General features: G+C 45.2%; 1 protein-coding gene across 1 annotated transcript in view; it reads right to left on the bottom strand.

Moving 5' to 3' along the window:
• OTOF (otoferlin) overlaps positions 1-22914 on the bottom strand; it is a 126846-nt gene that overhangs the window by 3035 nt on the left and 100897 nt on the right. Inside the window, exons 34-48 of the mRNA XM_078600533.1 lie at positions 21687-21757; positions 19006-19035; positions 17491-17622; positions 17179-17233; positions 13304-13410; positions 12440-12571; positions 10821-10958; positions 9768-9895; positions 8892-9062; positions 7701-7861; positions 6270-6409; positions 5055-5143; positions 4666-4764; positions 2894-3135; positions 479-657 (exon numbers count right to left, since the gene is read on the bottom strand). Coding sequence (XP_078456659.1) covers positions 479-657; positions 2894-3135; positions 4666-4764; positions 5055-5143; positions 6270-6409; positions 7701-7861; positions 8892-9062; positions 9768-9895; positions 10821-10958; positions 12440-12571; positions 13304-13410; positions 17179-17233; positions 17491-17622; positions 19006-19035; positions 21687-21757 — 1874 coding nt within the window. The remainder of the gene's footprint in view (positions 1-478; positions 658-2893; positions 3136-4665; positions 4765-5054; positions 5144-6269; positions 6410-7700; positions 7862-8891; positions 9063-9767; positions 9896-10820; positions 10959-12439; positions 12572-13303; positions 13411-17178; positions 17234-17490; positions 17623-19005; positions 19036-21686; positions 21758-22914) is intronic.

The following is a 22914-nucleotide window of genomic DNA, read 5'->3' as shown; positions in this document are numbered from 1 at the left end:
TACGTCGGTGCTCGTGATGTTGTTCTGCGGTGTGGTGACGATGCGTCGATTTATGTGGGGACTATCAGTAGCTCTGAAATTCACCATAATATTTTCAAGAGCACGCACAGTATTCGCTCGCTCTCATAGAGATAGAAAACAATTGAGGGGTACAAGGAACCACAGACAAGCAGGAGGCAAGCCATGTGATGATCTGGTGCCAACAACTGCCCAAGCTTTTGCGGTCCTCTATATATTAAGGTGTTTTATTGGCTAGTTAATGAGCATTACAAGCACCAATTTGTGTGCTGAAAGAGCAACGTTTTTTGGTTCGTATACGTTGTGTGTAATGGGTTTACGTGACCCACACAGCCATTGCAGGCGCAACCATTCACTGCGATGTTAAAAAAAGAAGAGGGGTGATTCTTGAATCGAACCCTGTTGCTGCATCGTGGCGATTCATTTAATCTCCAAGGCGGTGGATTGTCGTTCCTCGTACCGTAAGCTCCAGCTCGTCGTTCTCGTTGCGGGCGGCGAAGGGCCACCAGCCCTTGATCCTCTTCTGCTTGAAGATGGAGATCATGGGCACCGAGCCGTCTGTCTTGAGCATGTCCAGCGAGCACAGCTTGGAGGTCTTTGCTCCGCGCGGGAAGCGATTCAGGTCCAGCTCGATGGCACCTGCAGCCCTCCAAGAAACGCAGCGACCGTTACGCGAGCACCGCCGTTAAGGGGGCGATTACACAAACCGTGTAGACGTAGCAGAGGTCGCAAACGGGTTTTCATTCCTTACCCGTACCCGGCCGCACCAGGGTCGCAAACGGGTACCCGTACCCGGCCGGGTACGGGTAGCCGGGTATCGGGTAGGGTACGGGTATCGGGTACCCGGTTGCGACCTCTGAGACGTAGCGCTTTACCCAGCAAGGCTCGTAGAACTCGATACATTTTTCTGCAAAATCTGCTTTGGATGTTTGCCCATTTACCATTTTCCAGCACAGCGTTATGCCGCTTTACGTCGGGGATGCATTACTGAAAGGTGCGACGACGAATATCGAAACGACGTCAATCAAAGCGATGTACAGGGTAAGTGTTGGAGGCAAAGGGCGAGGTGACGGATACGAGAAAGGATGGACGATGCTGTCAGCGACGTAAGTGCGGGGTCGAGGCGACGCAAATCGGGTAGCGGTGGTAATAATAAAGTGACGACGTATTTGCGAAACGACATAACAGAGGGAGGCGTAAATCGGGGGTGTTACTGTGGTTTTATGGGCGACGATGAATCGGAGGGCACACGTGAGGGGAAGAGGCACCCAGACTCAACGGAGTGGTGAGCAACCGCCTTGTCATGGCTCCAACAACAACCACCGCCTTGCAGGATGGGTCTCTTCCACACACACTGCCTGTCTGTGATCCATCAACCTCACTTCTAAGTCAGTGAGCACAAGGTGTGCACCTCCACACATGAGCATAACACGATGTAACACGATTTTTGTTCCTAGGTAGTAGGTGTTATTTTCCAATTGCTTATGCCTCAAAAGTATAGAAACGGGGCTATTATTCCCCATAAACTTCGCTTTTGTGACCATGACTTTACGTGAAGGAATGACACAAATGCACACCACAATTTCTCATTGAAAAAAGGTACATTTCAAAATATCACTGTCGTGGTCACAAAAGCAAAGTATGTGGGGAATAATAGCCCCTTTTCTGTACTTTTGAGGCATAAGCAATTAGAAAATAACACTTACTATCCAGGAATATTTTTTTTGTTACACAGTGTATAATCAGTGCAAAGTGCTTCCCACTATTAGCTGTGGGTAAAACCTCATCCCACGGTGTTCCGCATCTCCCGAAGTGCGCAGAACGCACGACTGATTGCGCGGTTCTCAGTGAAAATCCAGGCAATTGGGCGGTCCTTGGTGACTTGCGCACCAACGCGATTCCACTGTCAATCTAAAGGCAGTGGGCTATGTCGCTGCTTCATCATCATCATTAATGGTGAACAAATCAAAAGCGTAATCAAATGTAATATTGTTAACGTAAAAATATGTACTACCTTAGTGTATTGCCAAAAAGATGTTGCTCACGCAAAAAAAGCACCTGTCATCATATTACCAGAAAATGGTGCATACGTATCACGATATATACAGACAGTAGCACATGAAAAAAATATATAATAGGTTTTACCCTTTCTGGCAATAAAACAAGTGTTAAGATGTTCAAATGCCATATAGATATATTTTGAAAGGAACCAAGTCTGCATTGACCTCACACTACTTGTGGTGAACATGCAAACACACATGCTCTGTTAATAGATGCATTGTCTTGGAAACTGATTGGCCTACACCAGAGACGGCCTTCTTGATGTCCTAATCTCACTGGTGTCAGACCAGAGAACGCCAAAAGGTGAACAGCACAAAGACGATGCACTATCAGGGCATCTATAGTCCCATGTTACAGTAGCACATGTACAAAATATGGTAGTGTGCAAGCCATTAACAAAATGCCAAACGTTAATTATGAAATGACAAAACGTGTGAAGATCACTTTTGTGGCTCAGCAGAAGAGCGAGCGGCTCGCAAGCGGAAGGTTGCGAGTTCCAATCCTGGTCCGGAGTCGATTCAACACATCCATCCCACTGAGGTCGATAAGATAAGATAAGTCAACAGCAATAGCCCTAAGAACAGACCCACCTCCGCCATAGGAATGTGGAATTTTCACCACTGGCTCAGGGCTGCTATAAATTTCCACCTGATAAGCCACTTCGTTGTATGTATGTTTGTATGTATGTAGCCAACCTTGCTAATCGGAGGTGCGAAGTTGTGATAGCCAGGCAGCTTCTGAAAAAGAGACCTAACAGCTCAGTGGGCCTTGCCTGGTAAAATCAAAGAATAAGCCAGAGCCGCCGGGCACTTACCCAGGAAGTCATCAGCGGAGAAGTGGTCGGCGTCCCAGACCTGCAGCGTGAGGCGTGCGGGGATCTTGTACTCAGTCTCGTCCCACGAGAACACCGACTCCTTCTTGGACATGACAATCTTCTCCTCCGCCACGAGGTAGTCGAAGGGGAAGACGAAGCGCCAGTTGAAGTTGCCCTCGCCCGTCACCGAGTTGTAGTGCACGTCCGTGTCCTGCTTGTCCTCCTGCTGCCCCTTGAGCCAGCTGCAGGCACGCGGCGGTGGGGCGGTGGAGGGGTGGGGGGGCAACCGCACGGAGACTCGAGAACCGGCCACTGCTGCACAACTGCCTCCTCCATGCTTCTGCAGGTCATGGGGGTCATTTGATCTCACGTTCAACAGCCATGCATGCATATTTACGTGGTTTCGTTTTTAAGGCACCGGTTGTTTTTTTCATGACTACCATGGGTCAACTAGTGGGTAAACTAGTGGGTCAACTTTGTACAGCCTTGGGTTTCTTGTGCTGCAGATTTGCTACCAATGCAGGTACGGACAGTGCCAAGCCATCGGAGGACACTCTGGAAATTATCTCTGTGCTGCGTCTTGGGACGACAGTAACACCTCCATATGCGTATATTCGATAAACAAAGTTTTGCTGTCACAAACTTTGGATGCATTACCATTATTTTACACAGAAAGCTAAAAATAAAGTGAAATCATAAATAAATGCACTGAAATTTTGCCATGTACGGCACTATGGAGTTTGGTGGGCAATGCAACCTTATAACTGCACCAAAGACGACACTGGTGAGTGAATATATTTTACAGTACACTATATTTTATTTCTTCTTGGTTCTTCCGGTAAAGTCACGTAGAAGGGAAATAATAAAATACAATTCTCACGACGTTTCGGCCACAACGCAAGCAGCCGTCCTCAGGTGAAGAACAGGGCTGTCGGAAAGACAGTGTCTGAATAGTTCATTCAGAACGTAAATTGAAAGTACTTAGATCGAAGTGAATCTAAACAGAAGATACATTATTCAGTAACCTATTGCGCATCTATACTGCATAATCATCGGTGTGAAAAGTAAGTGTGCATTATTAATATCTTAAGATATATTACCTTGTGTATTATACTATATGTATTATTCGTTGTTTATCATATAATTTTTTTTACACTTGTATAAAAATTGTTACCATAAATATGACATGTGGGGGAATAAATAATAATAGAAATGAGAGAGACAATAGCCAGTCAGGGTATCAATAAGTTGAGTACGTAAAGCGGGAGGGTGTAAATCTGGGTGTTACTGTACGTGCCCTCTGCTTCACAGTGTACATTAAAGATCCCCAAGGGTAGGCATTGTGTGCTGGCGTCGGGGTTTAAATGATCTACAAATTCCAAAATCACTAGCAAAGTACTGAATTGGGATTGTACAAAGCAAATGAATACTGGCAGAATAATGCCCCAGGCCACTCTTGGAAATGATACTCATCCAGCTCTCTTGAATTCTCACCTGGTTAAGGAAAATGGACTTGAAATCTGAAACATCGTGGGGAGGATTTCACCCAGGAGCGTACAGACAAAGCACTGGGCGTTATTATTCTCATAGCATATGCTGGTCTGTAAGCCACCAACGTGTTGGTAGTACCACGTAGGATGGCAGAACTTTTGTAAGGAGGCAGCAGAGGGAATGGCGTTTTTACTCTGCTGTGGCATTCCGTGGCAGTCGGTGGGGGCACCAGAAGAAAAATGTGCATCTCAATGGCGCTCTTCGCGAGACCTTCATCTCACCTTCGAACAAAGATATCGGATGACTTTTCGCCCGTCAGCAACGAGTCGTCTTCCAGAATGACGTCATCGGTATTCCAAATGATGACGCGCATCTCCAGGCTAAACACAAAACGAGACGTGGGAAAGTCAACGGCCAAAAAGTCTGCTACAAGAAAAAAGCAGGCGCATGAGTTACCCCCATCGTATTAAATTGATTTCAATGTATACAACACTCTACTTTATCAACGTACGCTAATCTACGTTGCTGTTTAATCGCTAAAACAACCAATTCGGCAGAATGTGGCAATGAGACAGTGGCTACATTGGAATGATGAACCCTAAGTGTTTTTTTTATTTGATCCGAGCATCCAGAAGGAGCGAGGCGGAGGGCTGCAGCCGGGTGGCGGTACCTCTTGGGCTTGCGGGGCGCAATGTCGATGGGAGGGCCCGGCCGCGGCACGTCGGCGGGAAACATGTCCACCCACATCTCGATACGACCCTGGAAGCACAAACCCCATGCCATGGCCAGCACAATCAGCGCAGCCGCTAGGGCCCTACAACGCACTTACCCGACGGTGGTGGTGGTGGTGGCACGCCTGTCAGAGACGATCTAAAATTATTGCTTCAACACAGCTTTACCCATTTTAACACACTGATGAATGCAAACTTTATAAAAAATATCATTGCAAATGTTTCATTGGCAGCAAACTATGAAGATATTTTTCAGAAGCGACCTGGCTGCAAATGATAGCCCAATGAAGTGGCTTATCACGTGGAAATTTCTATCAGCCAAATACTCTAAACGCGTGATGTTGATTCTAAATGTGGAGAGAAAAACCGGAGGGCCCGGAGAAAAATCCACGCAACCACGGGAAGAACATGCACACTCTAAATATACAGATGTCAGGGTCGGGATCGAATCCACAACCTCCTGTATACCAGGCGAGGTAGTTAACATCTCATCACCGCGGCGCCCTTTGTCCATTCATATGGATCCGATCAACCTGGAGCTTGTGGCTCATTCACATCCCAGATGATGTCGCTGTAGTATATTAACAGTGTGCATTCCGCAAGATTATGCAATATTTGAGATGAACATATCACTGGTATGGTGAAGTCAGAGGCTCCTCACCAACAAGCTGTGACAGTAATTAGATAAATACTCTTTGGTTCTTTTGGTAAAGTCACGTTGGTACAAGAAAGAACCAAACAGTATGGATTCCTGCAGTCACGAAAGCTTCAAATCACTTTAATTAGATAAACTCAAGCTTTGACAAACATCGGAGGACAAAGAGGTGGCCACGGACACAAGTGCGTCTCATTTTGTTGTGCATGCAGATATGTTCATGGTACCCAGTCATGAAATTAATAAAAAAAAAAAACAACTTTTGTAGACTTTGTCATTTAATCACTGGCTCCTCGCGCTGCGTTCTTCACTGGACCATGGACACGGCGAGTCTTACTTTCTCTCGGAGGAATCTCATCCCAGGCCAGGTGTGTCGGTCACAGGACATGAAACCAGCTCATACACATGTGCTTGGCCTATTATTGACGGCTTGGGGAAGGCCTTCATCCGGACGGCGGATTGATCGCGGCGGCTGGTGACAATGACGGGGCCTCGTCACCTGCTCGATGCCGGGCTTCTCTGGGTGCAGCAGAGGCCTTGTCTCGATGTGCTCGGGAATCAGCTTGCAGGCACCGGGGATCTCTTCCCAGTGGTGCAGTACCGTCAGCGCCATGTGCTCATCCGTTGGCTTCTTCTGACCTGCAGAGGCAGCAGTCAACGCATTCACCGCGGGACGAACACGAGCCCCCGACTGCACCACCCACAAATACCATGCCGGCTAAACAAGCAGGAGCGGAACATCGCTGAATATTGACCACTCAGGCTCTGTCCGTAGTCATAGACAGTGACATTTTACGGTTTTTGGTGAAAACACAACAGAACTCACTGCTTCTCCCATAATGCTTTTTCTGAATAGTCGCAATTCCCTATAAATGTGCTTAACATTGGTGAATTAGAAAAAAAACTGCCTTGATGACAGATCCGAATCAGTTCTGACATCAGCATATATGTGCGCTATTATTATCGGCACACCCCCAGATGCGGATCGTTTTGTGGGATTCCAATGGAAATCCACACATACCACAATGTGAATTGGGTCAAAAAACACGATCAAGATTTTAGTCCACCCTATTTCAGGAATTCTGCCATGAGTATAAACCCAATTTAGTGAGCACCTTTAACAGGTCATATAAGGCATCTGACTTATTGGCCTTGGCTACATCCTTCCACTGATCGGTGTGGCCGTAAGCAACCACCAACATCCATTCCTCACCTCCTGTTGATGTGGAGGTGAACTCACAGTAGCCTGGGACTTACAGCTTCCCACACCTCACTGCCACGCTCCAACACCCCCTTCATTCTTTTTTTCAGAAGAAGAGCCACTCCCTTTTGTTTGGCATTCTCCTGCCCCCAGGAGAATTCCAAAGAGGTGTTTACTACTCATGGTGACAGGAGCCAGAGCCAGTCCTCCGGACCTCCTGAATACTGCAGAGATCCAGGCGGTACCAGTCCAGCTACCGACAGAGGAGTGGCAGCCTCTCCTCCAAAGTGAGCATTCTAACATTCCAGGTGGCCACTTTCAGTGGCTTTTTGCCGTTGCGGGAGGAACCCCGAGGGTACAGGTTCAGTTTCCTGGCTTCGCCAAATGTGGTTTGGCCAGGAAATATCATAAGACGCCTGCCCCCCTGAGGCCTCCGGTATAAGCTTAGTTAGAAATTATTCACGAGATATCGTGATAATTGACATGCAGGTGGAGGGGTTACCAGCACCTCGCACCTGTCCAGAGCCCACACACAGAGATTCGAACACACACGCACAGACTGGAACATAAACACAGACTACAACACGCACACACAGACTGGAACATAAACACACAGACTAAAACACACACACACAGACTAGAACACACAGACAGACTAGAACACACACACACAGACGGGGGAGCACTGTGGGTACGCTGTGCGAGTGCTTGAGGGCGACCGCCCCTCACCGTTCTCGTCCTCCACCTCGGTGGCGGCAGTGAAGGTGCGGTTGGCGACCTTGACGCGCCCCTCGGGGCTGTACTGCGGCGGGTCCACCTTCACCTCCTTGCACAGGCGCGCCAGAATCTGGCTGGGCTTCAGCGGGTCCCTCCACATGTTGTAGCCGTGTCTGCACCACGGGGGAGGGACGCCGCGTCACCGCCGGGTTGAGCGAACGCATGAACAGCGCACGTCCACCACAATGTACATTAACTGTACCTGTAACTGTACTATATATGTATTGTACAGTAACTGCTGTAGCTTTTTAAGGCCGGAACAGGAGGAGGATTTCTCAACAATTCTGACTGTCACCTGATGAGGCTGATTGTAATTACTGGTGAAACATCGTACTTGAATTGTAAATGTTGTGGGCTTACTCTCCAACACACCGGTGTGCTGAACTAGCAACGAATTGGCATGTTTTTGTTTACGTGACAACCCTTACTAATTTGCTGTGTTGTGTACCAGCGGGTTGAAGGACACATTTATGTTCATGAACTGCTGTAGCATTAGATTGCGCCTTCTAGAATCATCTTGTGATTTCTGTTGGCTTCAGTGGTGTTATTTTTCCCCCTTCTTTTGTTGAGATTTTAATATTTTAATATCAAGCTCCAAATGGGCTAAATTCAAATAACGGGGTATGTGTAACAAAGTGGCTATACTTGGATGCCCCACCCCTGAATCCGCTCGCCATTTCCACGCAGCGCCGAACTTTCACAACATTTATGATGTCTGTCACACTGTGAAGGTGGCGTCACAAAGGAGACGGAAGCAAGTGGCACTACGCATTAACATCGTGAGCCGCTGTAAATGGCGCCGCACAAACACGATAGAAATCCACTGTCACGAACTGGCAAAAACAATAGCAGCGTTTTTGCACAAGGACCGGCAGATAATTAAAAACTGAATAGATCAGAAATTGTTTCATTGAGGCCTTGTAGGTTTCAGGGTTTCACTACGGCAGGTGACAGAGAAGGATATAAGGTAGACAAAAACGATAGCCACGAACAATGCAATGAACTCTAACAGTGTTCTGTTGGGCATCTTCTGACTGGGAAGTACAGACGATGGTGATGATGATAATCTTGAAACCAGTAAGCATTATTCCTAATTGCCCATCGCAGGCATCAGAGAGTGGTAGGGGAAGGGTGGGCACGAACATGCTGTATCGCTGGGAGATGCCACAGGTGGGACGATGCTTGCTGTAGAGGCGGTTCTCCAGGTCTATCTTGGTCTCTCCGATCAGGTCGTCCGTGCCGACCAGGTCCCAGTCATAGATGGACACGGTCAGCATGGAGTCCATGGGGAACACGGCTTCGATGTCAAACGACCTGTACAGCAACGACGACACAGACGTCATGGCATCAAACAAAAAACCTTCAATATTTAACTGGATCTTGAAACCAAAATATGATAACATTTTGAATTATGCTTTTTTACAACAACGCAAAAGTCAATGTACAATCTTCCAAGATTATATGTATCATCGAAAACTACCAATGTTATTGTTCAGCCATATGCCTGCTGTTATTGAAATAATTATATGGGCGTATGCTTAACGAAATGCCACGCGATTATTTCCTGAATAAAATATTTGTAATTTGACTTTGTTTCAATTGTTATTCTTGAGTGTTATAAGATGGTACATTGCCCATGTGGACGCCACGGTGGCGAGATGTTAACTACCTCGCCTGGTATACATGATGGTCGGGGGTTCAATCCCGACCATGAAGCATGCATATTTATAGTTTGCATGTTCTCCATGTGGTCGATTGGATTTTTGTCCGGGTCCTCCGGTATTACCCTCCACATTTAGAATCAACGTGCGTTTAGAGTATTTGGCTGCTCGACGTTTTCCACGCGATAAGCCACTTCGTTGAGCTATCATTTGTGGCCAGGTCGCTTCTGAAAAAAAGCCATATAGGTCAGTAAGCCTGACCTGGTTAAATAAAAATAAAATCATAGTTTAATTTACAGCAAAGTTTATCACCAAACGTTTTTTTTTTCATTAGCTACAGCGACGCGAGGGCACGTACTTTCCAAAGACGGGGTTGAGCTGTTTGGAGATGTAGTTCTCCTTGTCCTTCACCTCGTGCTTCCCCAGCTTGACCACGATGTAGGGGTCGGCCTTTCCATTCACGTCGGCTGGGTGCAAATCGTTTGCCTGCCAGAGGCGAGAGAGGGGAAGTCACCCATTAGCCCGACTCGAATGAACAGCGGTCAATTACAAACAGCTGAGCGTTGGACATTTAAAGTGGCACCAGCATGCAGAAGGGTTAATGATGAAGAAAATCTTTTTTTGTTTGATCCTTTACTTTATGTTTATGGTGGCGAGATGTTAACCACTTTGCCTAGTCTATGTTTTTATTGCGCGTTACCTGGCATGAGATTACATGGTCTCGGTGGGACCAGCTCAGTGCCCTGACCATGCAATCTGGGATACCACCTCCCAGTTTATACTGAGACCCTACCGTTTACAAATTGATTACTGAATACAATCTTTGCATCAATGTTACGGGTGACTGAACTTCATCATCATCATCATCACCACGATCCATGGGCAAATAGCCCGTCGGTGTCCACTGCACATTTCTTAAATTGTCTCCGCTTTCCTTCAACTTATGCGAAAATGCTTAAGTAGTGCCACATCTTTCTGGCACCAATCTCTCATGTTGTCGTCGTCAATCCATTCTCTGTTAGGTCTTCTGCTCCTTACGGTTCCTTACATTTTTCCCGAACAATGCACTTTTAATATCATTGTTGATGTCCATCCTACATACGTGTGCAAATAGTTCCAGTTTCCTTGTCATCACTGCCCGCATCATCAGGTCGTCTTCGTCTATGCGCAACCTTTTTCTTACTTCTACGTTGGTCACTCTTTGCGTCCAGTTTAGATGCAGTATTCGTGACTGAACTTAAATTGAACCAACAGTGGAATCTGCGCGTACTTTAATTTCACAGTCATAACAAAAAAAACCACTTGTCAACCATCACTCAAGAGTAGTTATGTCACCGACTACCCCCGGACAGACCAGTCCAACACGACCGACCCAGTGAAAAGATTCAACACGCGTGTGGCATGTACTCACGCGGACCACGTAAACCCTGACGAGCACCCCGATGGGGTCATTGCTCGGGATCCCCTGGAACATTCCGAACTGCGGGTCGTACCCCACCTCCCGTGCCAGCTCCTCTGGAAGGGGATACTTGTACACACACAGCGAGCCCTGCCAACACAGACCCCGATCACATGTCCACTGTAAGCGTACACAGCACAATTAAACCAAATCAAAACAAATGTTACGTCTCCGTTGTGTCACTCATCATTGGTTTACCGCACATGTGCCTGCAGAGTGGACCTCCTTCAAGGACAACCTCTGGACTTGGACTCATGATGATGCATACATTGGTAATGAACAATCCAGAATAAGCCACTTGTAATTTCATACACGTGCGCAGACAGCCACCGGCCAAACTGTGTGACTGTAGATGCCTTCAAATTCCTCATTGTTTTAAAGAGAGCACGTTGCAAGCATTAAGAGAATAATTTATGAGGGCAGTCAAAATATTTTGGCTGCCCCCCTTCTCTTTGCACTGAAGAAGGGGCATTGCCTGAAACGATTACCCGGATTTTTCTATTTTAACTGTGTCACTGCTCCTGCAACAAGGTGGTAATTGTTTTGTTAATTTTGAAGGGATGGCAGGCTGAATCAGGGATTTTATCTCGATCGCTTGCTCACTCACGAGTCGAGTTCCCTGCCGCAGAGCCACCTCGGGAAACCAGGCAACGTACCATACGTTGATGCCCACTTCACGCCCAGTTCTGTGAAAGTCTCCAATAAATTATCGAGCGACTCCTTCATCCCAACTGTAATCTGGCATCATTTTTACTTTTTAGTTTGTTATCCTTCCCCTGCACCTCCGATTAGCACGGTCGGCTAAGTAAGACGTTCAACATACATACATACATACGGCCAACGAACATTCTCAGGTTGCATTTGAATTTACAATTAACACCCTGGCTTGCGTGTAAAGTTATACGCTGGTCAGTGTCTCCATCCTCAAACGATCATGGGGTTGTGTTAATCTCTATTGGTATTTGGCTCTGAGCCAGTGATGTACATTCTACATTTCTATGGAGGGGGTCTGTCTCTTCCCAAAGACAACCACTCTTAATATGGTACTCCTTTTTTTATCAAGCCGAGATGGTTGATAAATCAAGTTAACTCTCGGATGGGATTTCAACTCGCAACTTTGATTTCAGTGTTAAATAGTATATTCAGTATATTATACACTACGTACAACTTAAACAATGAAAATACTGCACGTATACACATCATCGCATGCAGTCTTCGAGATTGGAGTGGTAAGTATGGGACAGTAAATACAGTAACTTTTTAAAGTAGGATATTTATTTTTGTCTATTTGTTCGTTTATTTATGCCACTTTCACATAGTAAACAAATATTAAACACTAAAAGAACATACAACACCTAAAAACATGTCATACAAGAATGTGCAAAAATAAGCAATTTTAAATGACGATTTAGTGATTATCTGGCGTTTTGAAATCCGGCGCCCCCTTCCCCCCCGAAGCCGCCAGATAATCGATGATCTCCTGTAACCTCTCGCAGCCAACATCCGTGCCCGTGAGGTGTGTCGGTGAGTGAACTCTGTCAGGAGTGAGATGCCTGTGAGATGCCGATCACCTTGAACCTGCCGACCAGCCGATCCTCCTCCATGCTGCTGTCGTCATCCTCGATCTTCCCACGGTAGAGGCTGAACGTGTGCAGCCAGTCCTCGAAGTTGTCAAATTCGGCCTCCAGCTCCTTGTCGAACATCTGTGAAGAAACCGGGCATCGGTCATCAACCCGGGCCCTGGCAAAGTTGGCAGCACAATCAACTAATGCTTGTCCAAACTTGTGGAATATCTTTTGTTGTACCTATAGTTATGCACTTGTCGATTTATTTAGGCATTGCACTAATCCACCAATGAACCACAACACCTTGCTGATGTCAAGGAACATAAACCATCACGCGAACTCCGGTCATCCTCGCAGCAGCGGCTTCTGGCTGGCCATCGAACAAAGACAGTCACCATATCGTGCGATTTCAGATGCGCTTCTGGGGCCGTCTGGAATGATCTCCCTTCCGATATGAGGAAGCCACTGGAGCTACGCATTTTTAAATATAGATTGAAACTTCATCTCATTAAAATAGTTTTTTGTGTTTATTGCAGAGGTGGGACAAAGTCATTGTTATGCAAGTCCAAGTCGAGTCGCAAGTCATCAAATTCATGACTCGAGTCTGACTCGAGTCCAAGTCACATGACTCGAGTCCACATCTCATAGGTGGGACAAAGTCATTGTTATGCAAGTCCAAGTCGAGTCGCAAGTCATCAAATTCATGACTCGAGTCTGACTCGAGTCCAAGTCACATGACTCGAGTCCACACCTCTGGTTTATTGTGTTGGCCTTTCCCGCACATCTCTGATTGGCGCGGTTGGCTAGGTGCAGTGCAAAAGAAATTCAACATGCATACATACAAACATAATCCCAAGGCATCCGTCTCACCTTCAGCTCCTCCACCCTCATGCGGCGTTTCACCTCCTTCTTCTCTTCCCGTTCACCGACCTTGACTTTCGCTCCTGCCTTTCCAGCCATCTTTGGGCTTCTGCGCTCTAAATGAGCAAACGTCCCCGCACCCCCGGCCAGTGTTAATTTGTTTCAACTTCACGTCGCTCATCCTTTTCACATGATTTGGCCCGTGATTTAATTCGGTGAGCAGTATAACAAGATCGTGAGCACGAATTTCAGCCAGTTTCCTCGTGGCAGTTTCATTGCCTGAGATCGCCCAACTCAGCACCGGTATCTCATGAGGAAATAGACGCTGGTTGTCCTTAGGGGACCGGATCCCATCAGTGTTGCTGTAGGAGGCGCATTGGCCTCGAATCCTCTGGGTGGGAGGCACCGATGTTCAAAGACTACTAGGTACAAGCCAATGCTGCAGTAGATCATCGACTATCCAGCTTCCAACATTATCAGGCGGACCCGGGCCGATCCGGCGAACCTCCATCACAGCTGATGGAGTTGTATTCAGACTGAATAACCACCTCCATTTCTACACCCCCCTATCATCGCCCCATGCACAGTCTTCGAGATTTGAGTGTTAAGTAGAGTTAAGTAAATACAGTCACTTTTTACAGTTGGGTATTTATTTGTCTTTTTTGTATGTTTATTTTTGCTAATGTCAGATACAGTAACTAGACTCTCGATTATCCACGCTAATGACGGGCAGGACGGCCACGGATAGTTCAACATTGCGGATAATCCCAAAATATCCATTTTCCGCGGATCTCTATGTCAAAAACAACGAATATATGTATACAATATGTTTAAGTTTATCTTATATCACAGTTTCGTAAATGAAAACTCACAAAATAAATGATCGGATAAATCACTCAAAATGAAGCACAACTGACGATTTTTATTGTTTCTCTTTCGATTTAGAACGAATACTAATGACGGATCGATGCGCATGCTCAGTGATAACACTTTCCTGCTCCCGCACAGAAGACTCGGCCAACTAAGTGGATAGCTGAGCCACGCCAATCAAAATCAATAAAACTCTGCCCACTGTTGATAATTGGTTTTTTTACCCTTCTATCTGGCAACAAAACTGACACCTTTTTTTACAAGGTGTAAATGCTTACCCCGAGCTCTCATACTCTGATGGTGCATTGTCTTTGAGTTGTGCGCCTTTTGGCGTCATCTGGTCCAACCCATGTGAGACTAGGCTCTAAGGAAAGCTGTCTCGGGTGTGGACCAATCAACTTCAAGGACAGTGCACATGATCAGAGTTATGTTTTTTGTTTGCATTATGACTGCAGGTATTGTGGTCTATGCAAACATGACTCCTTGTAAAAAAAGGTGTCAGTTTTGTTGCCAGATAGAAGGGTAAAAAAACAATTATCATGTTTTTTACTGGCAAATGAGGTTCCAATGGTCTGCCCACAGCACAGTGGTTACAATACATGTAACCACTGTGCTGTAGAGGCAATCACGTGGATTTCAGATTAACCGGAGCACATATTTGTTTGGTTTACAATACGTGGCTTGTAATAAACACTTCTAAGAAAAACAATATATAACTGTTTTTAGATTATTCATTTGGGCTTAAGGGATAATCCACGAGTTATTAATTTCCGTCAAAATCTCAGGTGCGAGGTTAATTCGCAAATTGGATAAACCACATGTGGATAATTGAGAGTCTACTGTAGTAAACAAATTTAAAACACAAAAAAAACCATGCATAAAATGTTTTTATTCAGGAATGTGTAAAAATAAGCTATTTGAAATAATGATACATTGATTTTCCGGCGTTTTAGAAAATCCGACACCCCCTTCTCCTCTAAGCCACCTGATAATCGATGATCTACTGTATATGTTATGACAAAATTAGTGATTAACAGTGAAATTAGTTACGTAACAATTGTTTTCTCTATGAGAAGTATTGGAGTTGTTTTTTAATGATCATATGCACATTACTGCCGTATAACAAATGGGATTGCAAATGGTTTTTGCATTTCCGTTGCGTGCCAGTATTGTCGCTTGCATTCATCACATTGCCCCCGCGGCTGGGCACGCAGCGGCAACACCTCTCCAGGAATCACAAGAGATGGAGTAAGAATATAAATATTATAAAGCATTCTGTTTCGTTATGCAGTTATTCAGTCACCACATTGGAGCGACAGTGGCCGATCTATCAAATCACCGACCAATTAATTTATCAATGCATTATTTATCATCATCCAATACGCCACCGGGACTCATTTATTTTCTCTTAAGGAATTTTAAAATGACCCTTGATGAGTAATAACAGTAGCACAAATAAAGAATCATAACATCAAATCCTTACCCAAGCAAATGTCACCAATGTATCAATACTTTCTCCAGAAGATGAAGGACATTAAGCCATTACTTTTTAAATGGGGTGCACACGTAAAGTGGAGTGCCCACAAAAAGCCATGCATGTGTCGTGACATCGTGAGATGTCACTGTGTAATGCCGGCCCGAGAGAGGCACGGCGTGCGGTGTATTGACATCGCGGACACCACAAGGATGTGGGTGCAGTACCGGCCCTAGAGGGGCTTATTGAGTGCTTATCGATAGCGCTGGATGGCACCACGCTTGGCGTGCAGTGCCGGCCCTTACAGGATAGGGTGTGGGAGTGCCGGCCATGGAAATGGAATTACTAAGGGCCGTGGCACTCTGGTTAACCCCAGAGGACACTGACCGGTTAAGTTTACACAGGGGCCCCAAGTGCGCGCGAGGGGTGGTCACGTGTCAGGGTCGAGATCCTGCTCGAGGATTCTGGAAGGTGGTCGTGGCCAAGGGCGGAGCCAGCCACGCCGCAGAGGATATAAGCCGGGTCCCCCAGAGGGAACGGCGCTGTTGTTAATCCTGAAGAAATCTTCGTCAACGTACTACTTTCTACAAGTCTCCAACACATGGACCTGGACCCGAGCTGTTGGTTCTGGTCCGTTGTAGCTAGTTATGTGGTAATTAGTGTAGTTAGCCTGGTGGTACACCACCATAGGTTGTTATTCTGTAAAGGGGCAGTTACCCGGTGTGTTGGTGTTAAATAAATGTGTTGCCTCCAAGAGTACGTCTGCGACTCAGTTGAACTCACTACACATGCGTGCATTTGGTACAATAGCACAGATAGATCAGGAAACTGCTTTTTCTTTTGCCATTTACAGCTAATTGACTAGTCTGAGGGTGCCTCACTACAAATCACAGCCCAATCACAAAGTTTGTCGACCAACCCCACCTCTGAGTCACTGGATTAGTCGTGGCACGTCAAGAGCTATAGCCCGGACACTTTGGTGCCCCGAGGCAAGGTGCCATTTTCCTCTGGCGCCGACGCCACCCCACTAAAAAGAGTGTACCAGAAATTGAGCGTTGCTTCGTTGTTGTCAACAGAATGGGCACCGTGGTGGCGAGATGTTAACTACCTTACCAGGTATGGAGGAGATCGTCGTGGGTTTTATCCTGACCCTAACGGCTGTATATTTGGAGTTTGCATGTCTCTATCCCTGTGGTCGTGTGGATTTTTGTTGAGGTCCTCCGGTTTTTCCCTCCATATTCATAATCAACATGCGTTTAGAGTAATTGGCTGCTATAAATTTCCACGCGATAAACCATCTGAGTGATCATTTGTGGCCAGGTCGCTTCTGACAAAGAGCTATATAGCTCAGTGGGCCTTACCTGGTATAATGAAAAGAGTTTAGTTTCAACAATCGGGCTCAACATTTGGGCAGGGGGGGTGCCCGGGGAAGCCGCCCTGCCTACACAACCCTGGCTACGGCACTGGGGCACGCAACTCCACACCCAGTGGACTCTTAACTGGGTAGAGGGCCCTTGGGTCCGAGAAAGAACGCGTTTACCTTCACCAGAATCGGACTCCTTTTCTTCTTCAGTTTCTTCTTGCATCTTTTGCTGCTGCAAGTGCATTACAGACGCACGTGGAAGAACACGCGCCGCCATTACCTCAAATGCCGTCGTAAATTAAAAGATTTGTATTCATTCTGTACGTACTTTACAGTGACGCCGTACGTCAATATTTCACGCGGGGAAGACCCGTGACGTTTACAGCGTCTAAAAAATATTAGCTGTGTGTCCTTGTAGGCTTTATTGTTATTGTTGGCGTGAATAATTGACGGTTTATGCGTTGAGTCGCGTGCTGGGATGCCCAGTACCTCCTTGAGAGTCTCTATGGATACAAAGTACTTGGACCACCAGTCCAGAAGTTCCTCATCTGGCTCGTCCTCTTCCTCCTCTTCCACGCCTTTCTTCTTCTTCTTTTTCTTGGAGTCCTTTTCTGACTCAACCTGCGGTTACACCACGGGTCTCACCTGGTCACAGGGCCACGGATCCATCAGCGTCTTGCTTTGCCGTCATTACCAGGAGCAGGCTTGGCTCGGGTTGGGACATGACCGTTTGTCACCAATGGGCTTGTGATATTAGGGGCGCTGCGGTGGCGAGATAGTAACTACCTCACTTGGTATACAGGAGGTCGTGGGTTAGATCCCGACCCTGACGCTTGTATATTTATAGTTTGCATGTTCTCCTTGTGGTCAATTGGATTTTTGTCTGGGTCCTCCGGTATTACCCTGCACATTTAGAATCAACGTGCGCTTAGAGTATTTGGCTGCTATAAATTTACACACAATAAGCCACTTCGTTGAGCTCTCATTTGTGATATCCAGGTCGTTTCTGAAAAAGATCTACATCGAGCTCAGTTGGGTCTTACCTGGTAAAATAAAACATTGTTCTTAGTTTAAGTTTATTTTATAATTGCCCTTGAAATGTAATGTGGATGCCTCGAGCGCAGGCCTGGCTTGATTCCACCCCACTGACCCTGGCGCACAGTTCAGGCTCTCCAAGCCCCACGGGCCTTGCCGTCTCAATGCCTCGCCAGCGCTCGATATGGCCACCCCCCACCCCACCCAAGGTTCCACGATGAGGAGGGTTTTTTCACTGAAACCTGACTTAATTTTAAGAATGCGATGGAGATTGAGGGATAGGAATCATTTAATTGTCCGGCCCCTAGTGATGGCACATATCATCATAGTGTTGATCCCACAGGCAACGAATTCACTTTGCTCCTTTGATAACTGCTTCACGTCGGTGTGAAAATAACATCGGTAGACGAATTGGTGCATTGACACCGACTTTTAATGAACACATTCTTAGCCCAACACCCCATTGTATTACACGGCATTAAAACAATTAAATGTTACAACACTGTGACAATCACCTGTGCCGGCCTTGCCAAAATTCTTAAGAGGAGGGAGCGGGAGGAGAGGAGGTGACCGAAGAGAGGGGATGAGGCAGCCCTGGAATCTATGGCTGCTAAAAACTGGCCATGAATTCAGAAAGATTTGTTGGCTGCATCGGTGGTTCTGCTCGTGGAGAATTTATAGAGAAGCTGCACAGTCTGTAGATACATCCCAGAATTAAGGCCCAGACTGGCTAGCTGAGGCTAAACAACTCCCTCTAAACGATTCATTTAGCAGCACGAAGCTGAGAAGAATGTGATTATTACACTCTAGGCCAAGATCCAGAGATGCCAGGGAGAAATGCATAATAAAGTTATCTAGATATTTATTAAATCATTCCACCAGAGTATAATACTCGCAGAATAGTTTAAGAGGACAAAAACACAACGTATGAAGTAACACGTAAATAAATGTGTGCGTTATTTCACTTACCGATTCGATTTTAACCACCGCGTCAGAATTCTGAAAGAGAAATGTAATCAACGGATAAGAAATTCTGTATTTCGTACGTATCCGGGCAGAACATTGTAGTTGACCAGAATCGCACAGTAAGATGGGATAATTTCATACAATTTTTCCCTTTAAACTGTCTGTTAATCCTCTGTAGTTTTAGTTTAATAATTATTATAGACTTATTTCTAAGGTCACAGTTAATAATTATTAAACTGTGATTATAATCATTGCTGATCAAGTGAGCATGGACATAAATGTATGTTAAACTTCTTTAGCACCGTACGTAGCCAACCGTGCTAACTGGAGATGCGGGGGAAGGACAAAAAAACATGATGCCAGATTAAAGTCGGGATGAAGGAGTCGCTCGATAATTTATTGGAGACTTTCACGGAACTGGACGTGAAGTGGGAATCAATGTACGGTTCGTTGCCTGGTTTGGCTAGGTGCCTCTGCGGCAGGGCACTCGACTCGTGAGTGAGCGAGCGATCGAGCGCGTGAGATAAAATCCCTAACTCAGCCCGCCGTCCCTTCAAGGTCAACAAAACAATTTACGTCTTGTCGAAGGTCATCCTGTAGAGAGAACAATCCCCGTCGCAGGAACGTTGAATTTCCTTCAATGGCTAAAAACGGCCATTAATGCCACCAAATGTTTTTTTTCGTGATTATGAATTGCCTCGTTTTATCTGTTTATACAAATTAACAAGTCTTCCTGGAGTTATCCACTCAACCTCCCTGTGTGAAGAAGGGCTATTGCCCAAAATGTTGCCTATTATAGACTTATTCCTAAGGCCACAGTGTTATTTAAGAATGTGTTTAGTTTTTTCGTCATATTGAGAAGGGTTGCCACAATATGGTGATGCTACGACATAGCATACTATACAACATCGACAATAGTATTATCGTCCGTCTTGCATCGTCATTTAGCGATGAGAGTTGCTCGTTTAAGTTTTCTTAAATATTTAATTTCCTGACCAACTATTTATGAAATGACAGCGATAAAAGTTCATAATATTAATGACAGTTCAAAAAACAGCTATTATCAATTAAATATGTGCCTTGTAAAACACTTTCCTGAATAATTTTATGGAATGGCGATTACAGGGGTGTCATCGTATTCTGACACTGTGTGCATTATACGCCAGACAGTAACGTCGTAAGGATTAGAAGTCTTGTGGCAGGCTCATGCTGAGTGATCTGTAGTTGAATAAATTTTATATGACATTTAACAATAACGTATGAAATACAATTACAGAGTTATTGGAAACTGATATTGTGATATTCATTCTGTCGTTAAATTGTATTTCGTATTTTATTATATCGGTAAATATTTATATTGCATCAACCCTGACACTGCTAAATGTATATATTTAGGAAAAATTTAATGTTTACGTGACAAACCTCACACATTGGCTGTGTTGGGTAGTGGCGGGTTTAATGATATTCATGTTTATGTGATCTAACCCAAAAAAAACTCGATTGTGGATAATATTGGTCACGAAAGCCTAATTACTACTTGTTAAACTGATTAAGGTTCATGATTTTACTGGTAATTAATTATCTCTAAATGCAGCACCTCATCCCGTCTTACAGGAGATGGGCGAGGTGACCAGCAGGGGTCGTTTGAAGGTGGTGACCGGTGGAACTCGGGCCGAGGGATCACTGTGTTTTACACTGCAATTGTAGCGTAAATATGATGTAATTTATTTAGTAAACAAAAAATCTGTCAATGAGTCTCGGCACTATTTTTCAGGAGGGTCCTGCATTCAGACGTTTGTCCGATTAATTTATTTGTAGAAAATCAATTGCACGTGGGAGGAAACTAAATATGCATGTCTATTTGCATGAATATTGCTTCACTTAATCATGCTACTGTAACAGGGACAGGACGGCATGAGCTGGGAGCCCATTCATGGCCAAATTCCAACCGTGTCTGCCTCTGGCTACAGCCTATCCACCTCTGGGAGTACAATTTCCAGTTCCAGACAACCTTATTTGACATTGCGAGCCACTGATTCCTCAGATGTCCTGCAGTTTTAGTTCGGCTGACGTTTCTGTACAAGGATGATGTTGGGAAATCTCTTTTTGTGCTCAGTGAGATCATCTTCTCCTCTGGACGATGTCTCTATTCATAGTTCCTTGCCAATGTCACGTTACCGTATGGGTCTGAGAAATTGACTTTCTGGCATTTAAATATAAGCGCATGAGAATGACACTATCAATTGCATAACAAGAACAGGTCAGCATCTATGAAAGTTTGAATGGGAGCATTGTAACTTTACCGAAAGACCCAAAGAATAAGAAGAGGGCGGTGATGTGCAGCGTGGAGGAGGGCAGGTTTACGAAGACAGACTTCGGGGTATACCCAGAGATCGACGACCAAGGGGAAGACAGAGCCAGACAGCGGCGGTCAGACTGAAAGAGCAGGCTTTGGACAGCTGTGCAACGCTTGAGAGTGTCTGCCAAAGGGAGACAATGAAAATAATGTAGGGTGGCATCAACACGGCACTGGCTATTCCGACCTCTTCATCTCTGCACGGTGATACATCGGGCTATTCAGACCACGCGTACTCTCATTCTGTCTGGCGTTAAATGCCGTCAACGCTCAGTCTGGGAGGGAGGGGGGGTGGCCTCTGTGTGACATGAGAAAGCTGTCGACTCACGGGATCCAAGCGGACCATGGTCTCTGCTTTTCGTAGAGAAATTTCCTCCATGTTGATCGCTGCGTCGCCTGCTGAAGGAACAACGACGTTGACATGCGACTTTAGCTTCAACTGAAGAGGTATACATCTTGACTTAAAGCTTTCGTGACTGCAGGAATTCAATGTTCTTTGGGTCTTTCGGTAAAGACACGTAGATAAAGTCACGTCGATGAACCTATTCTACGCGACTTTACCGAAAGACCCAAAGAATATGAGGAGGAATAGATGTTATTAACCATGCAAAAAAGATTTAACTGCACATATTTAGACCATCTTATTTGACAGGTACTATTCTACTTTACCGAGTGTTGACATCCCCAGCGTTTAACAGCACTCTCCTCTCCTTTGTTGTATTTGGATTGCCAACCAACAACTCTCCTTCCTTTGTATTTGGATTGTCAACCAACATCGGGTAAAACATCAACAAGATGCACCAACTGTTCTCTTTTAGCCCCGCCCCCCCCTAACACGTTCCACTCATTGGCTTCCACATTCAGATAACCCCCTCTCCCTTCCCTCCCCCCTTAAACTTGTATTTAAGAGCTTGACTCGTGGAATTTTGCCTCACTTGAGACAGTAAATCTAGCTGTGACGGTCCCACCTGATGACGGAAAACTTGTGTTGCCTCCGAAACGTCGTGATTTATTATTTTATTTCTATTATTATGTCAATTATATTTTTATTATTTATTTTTTACCTACGTGACTTTACCGAAAAACCTAAGAGTATGAAGAGGAATAATTCAACTGTTTGGATAACGTTCTTCATTATACAGGCTTTCTCTTTTACTCGGCGGTTATAGTCTCAGTGTTTACAACGGGGAAATGTACGATGTCAATTAGTAACACACTAATCACGTGGTGCATTTCCAACTGTCACTGAAAAGATAAATCCCAGCCAAGTAAATAATGTAAGGTACAATGCAGTCTGTTGTCCTATAACACAGTAGTTGTTGTGTTCCTTAAGAACACCCCGTCATGGGAAAATCACGTTATAATAAGTAATATATAAATTTAGATTTAAAGCTTTCGTGACTGCAGGGATTCATATTCTTGGTTCTTTCGGTAAAGTCACGTAGAAGGGAAACAATAAAATAAAAATATATAAATATAAAACAATATTATTTTATTGTTTCCCTTCTACGTGACTTTACCGAAAGAACCAAGAAAAAGTTATATATAATATAGGA

The sequence above is a fragment of the Lampetra planeri genome, chromosome 14 (assembly GCF_965212315.1).
Source record: "Lampetra planeri chromosome 14, kcLamPlan1.2.h2, whole genome shotgun sequence".
Lineage (NCBI taxonomy): Eukaryota > Metazoa > Chordata > Hyperoartia > Petromyzontiformes > Petromyzontidae > Lampetra > Lampetra planeri.
This window is presented reverse-complemented; position numbering and strand designations above follow the sequence as displayed.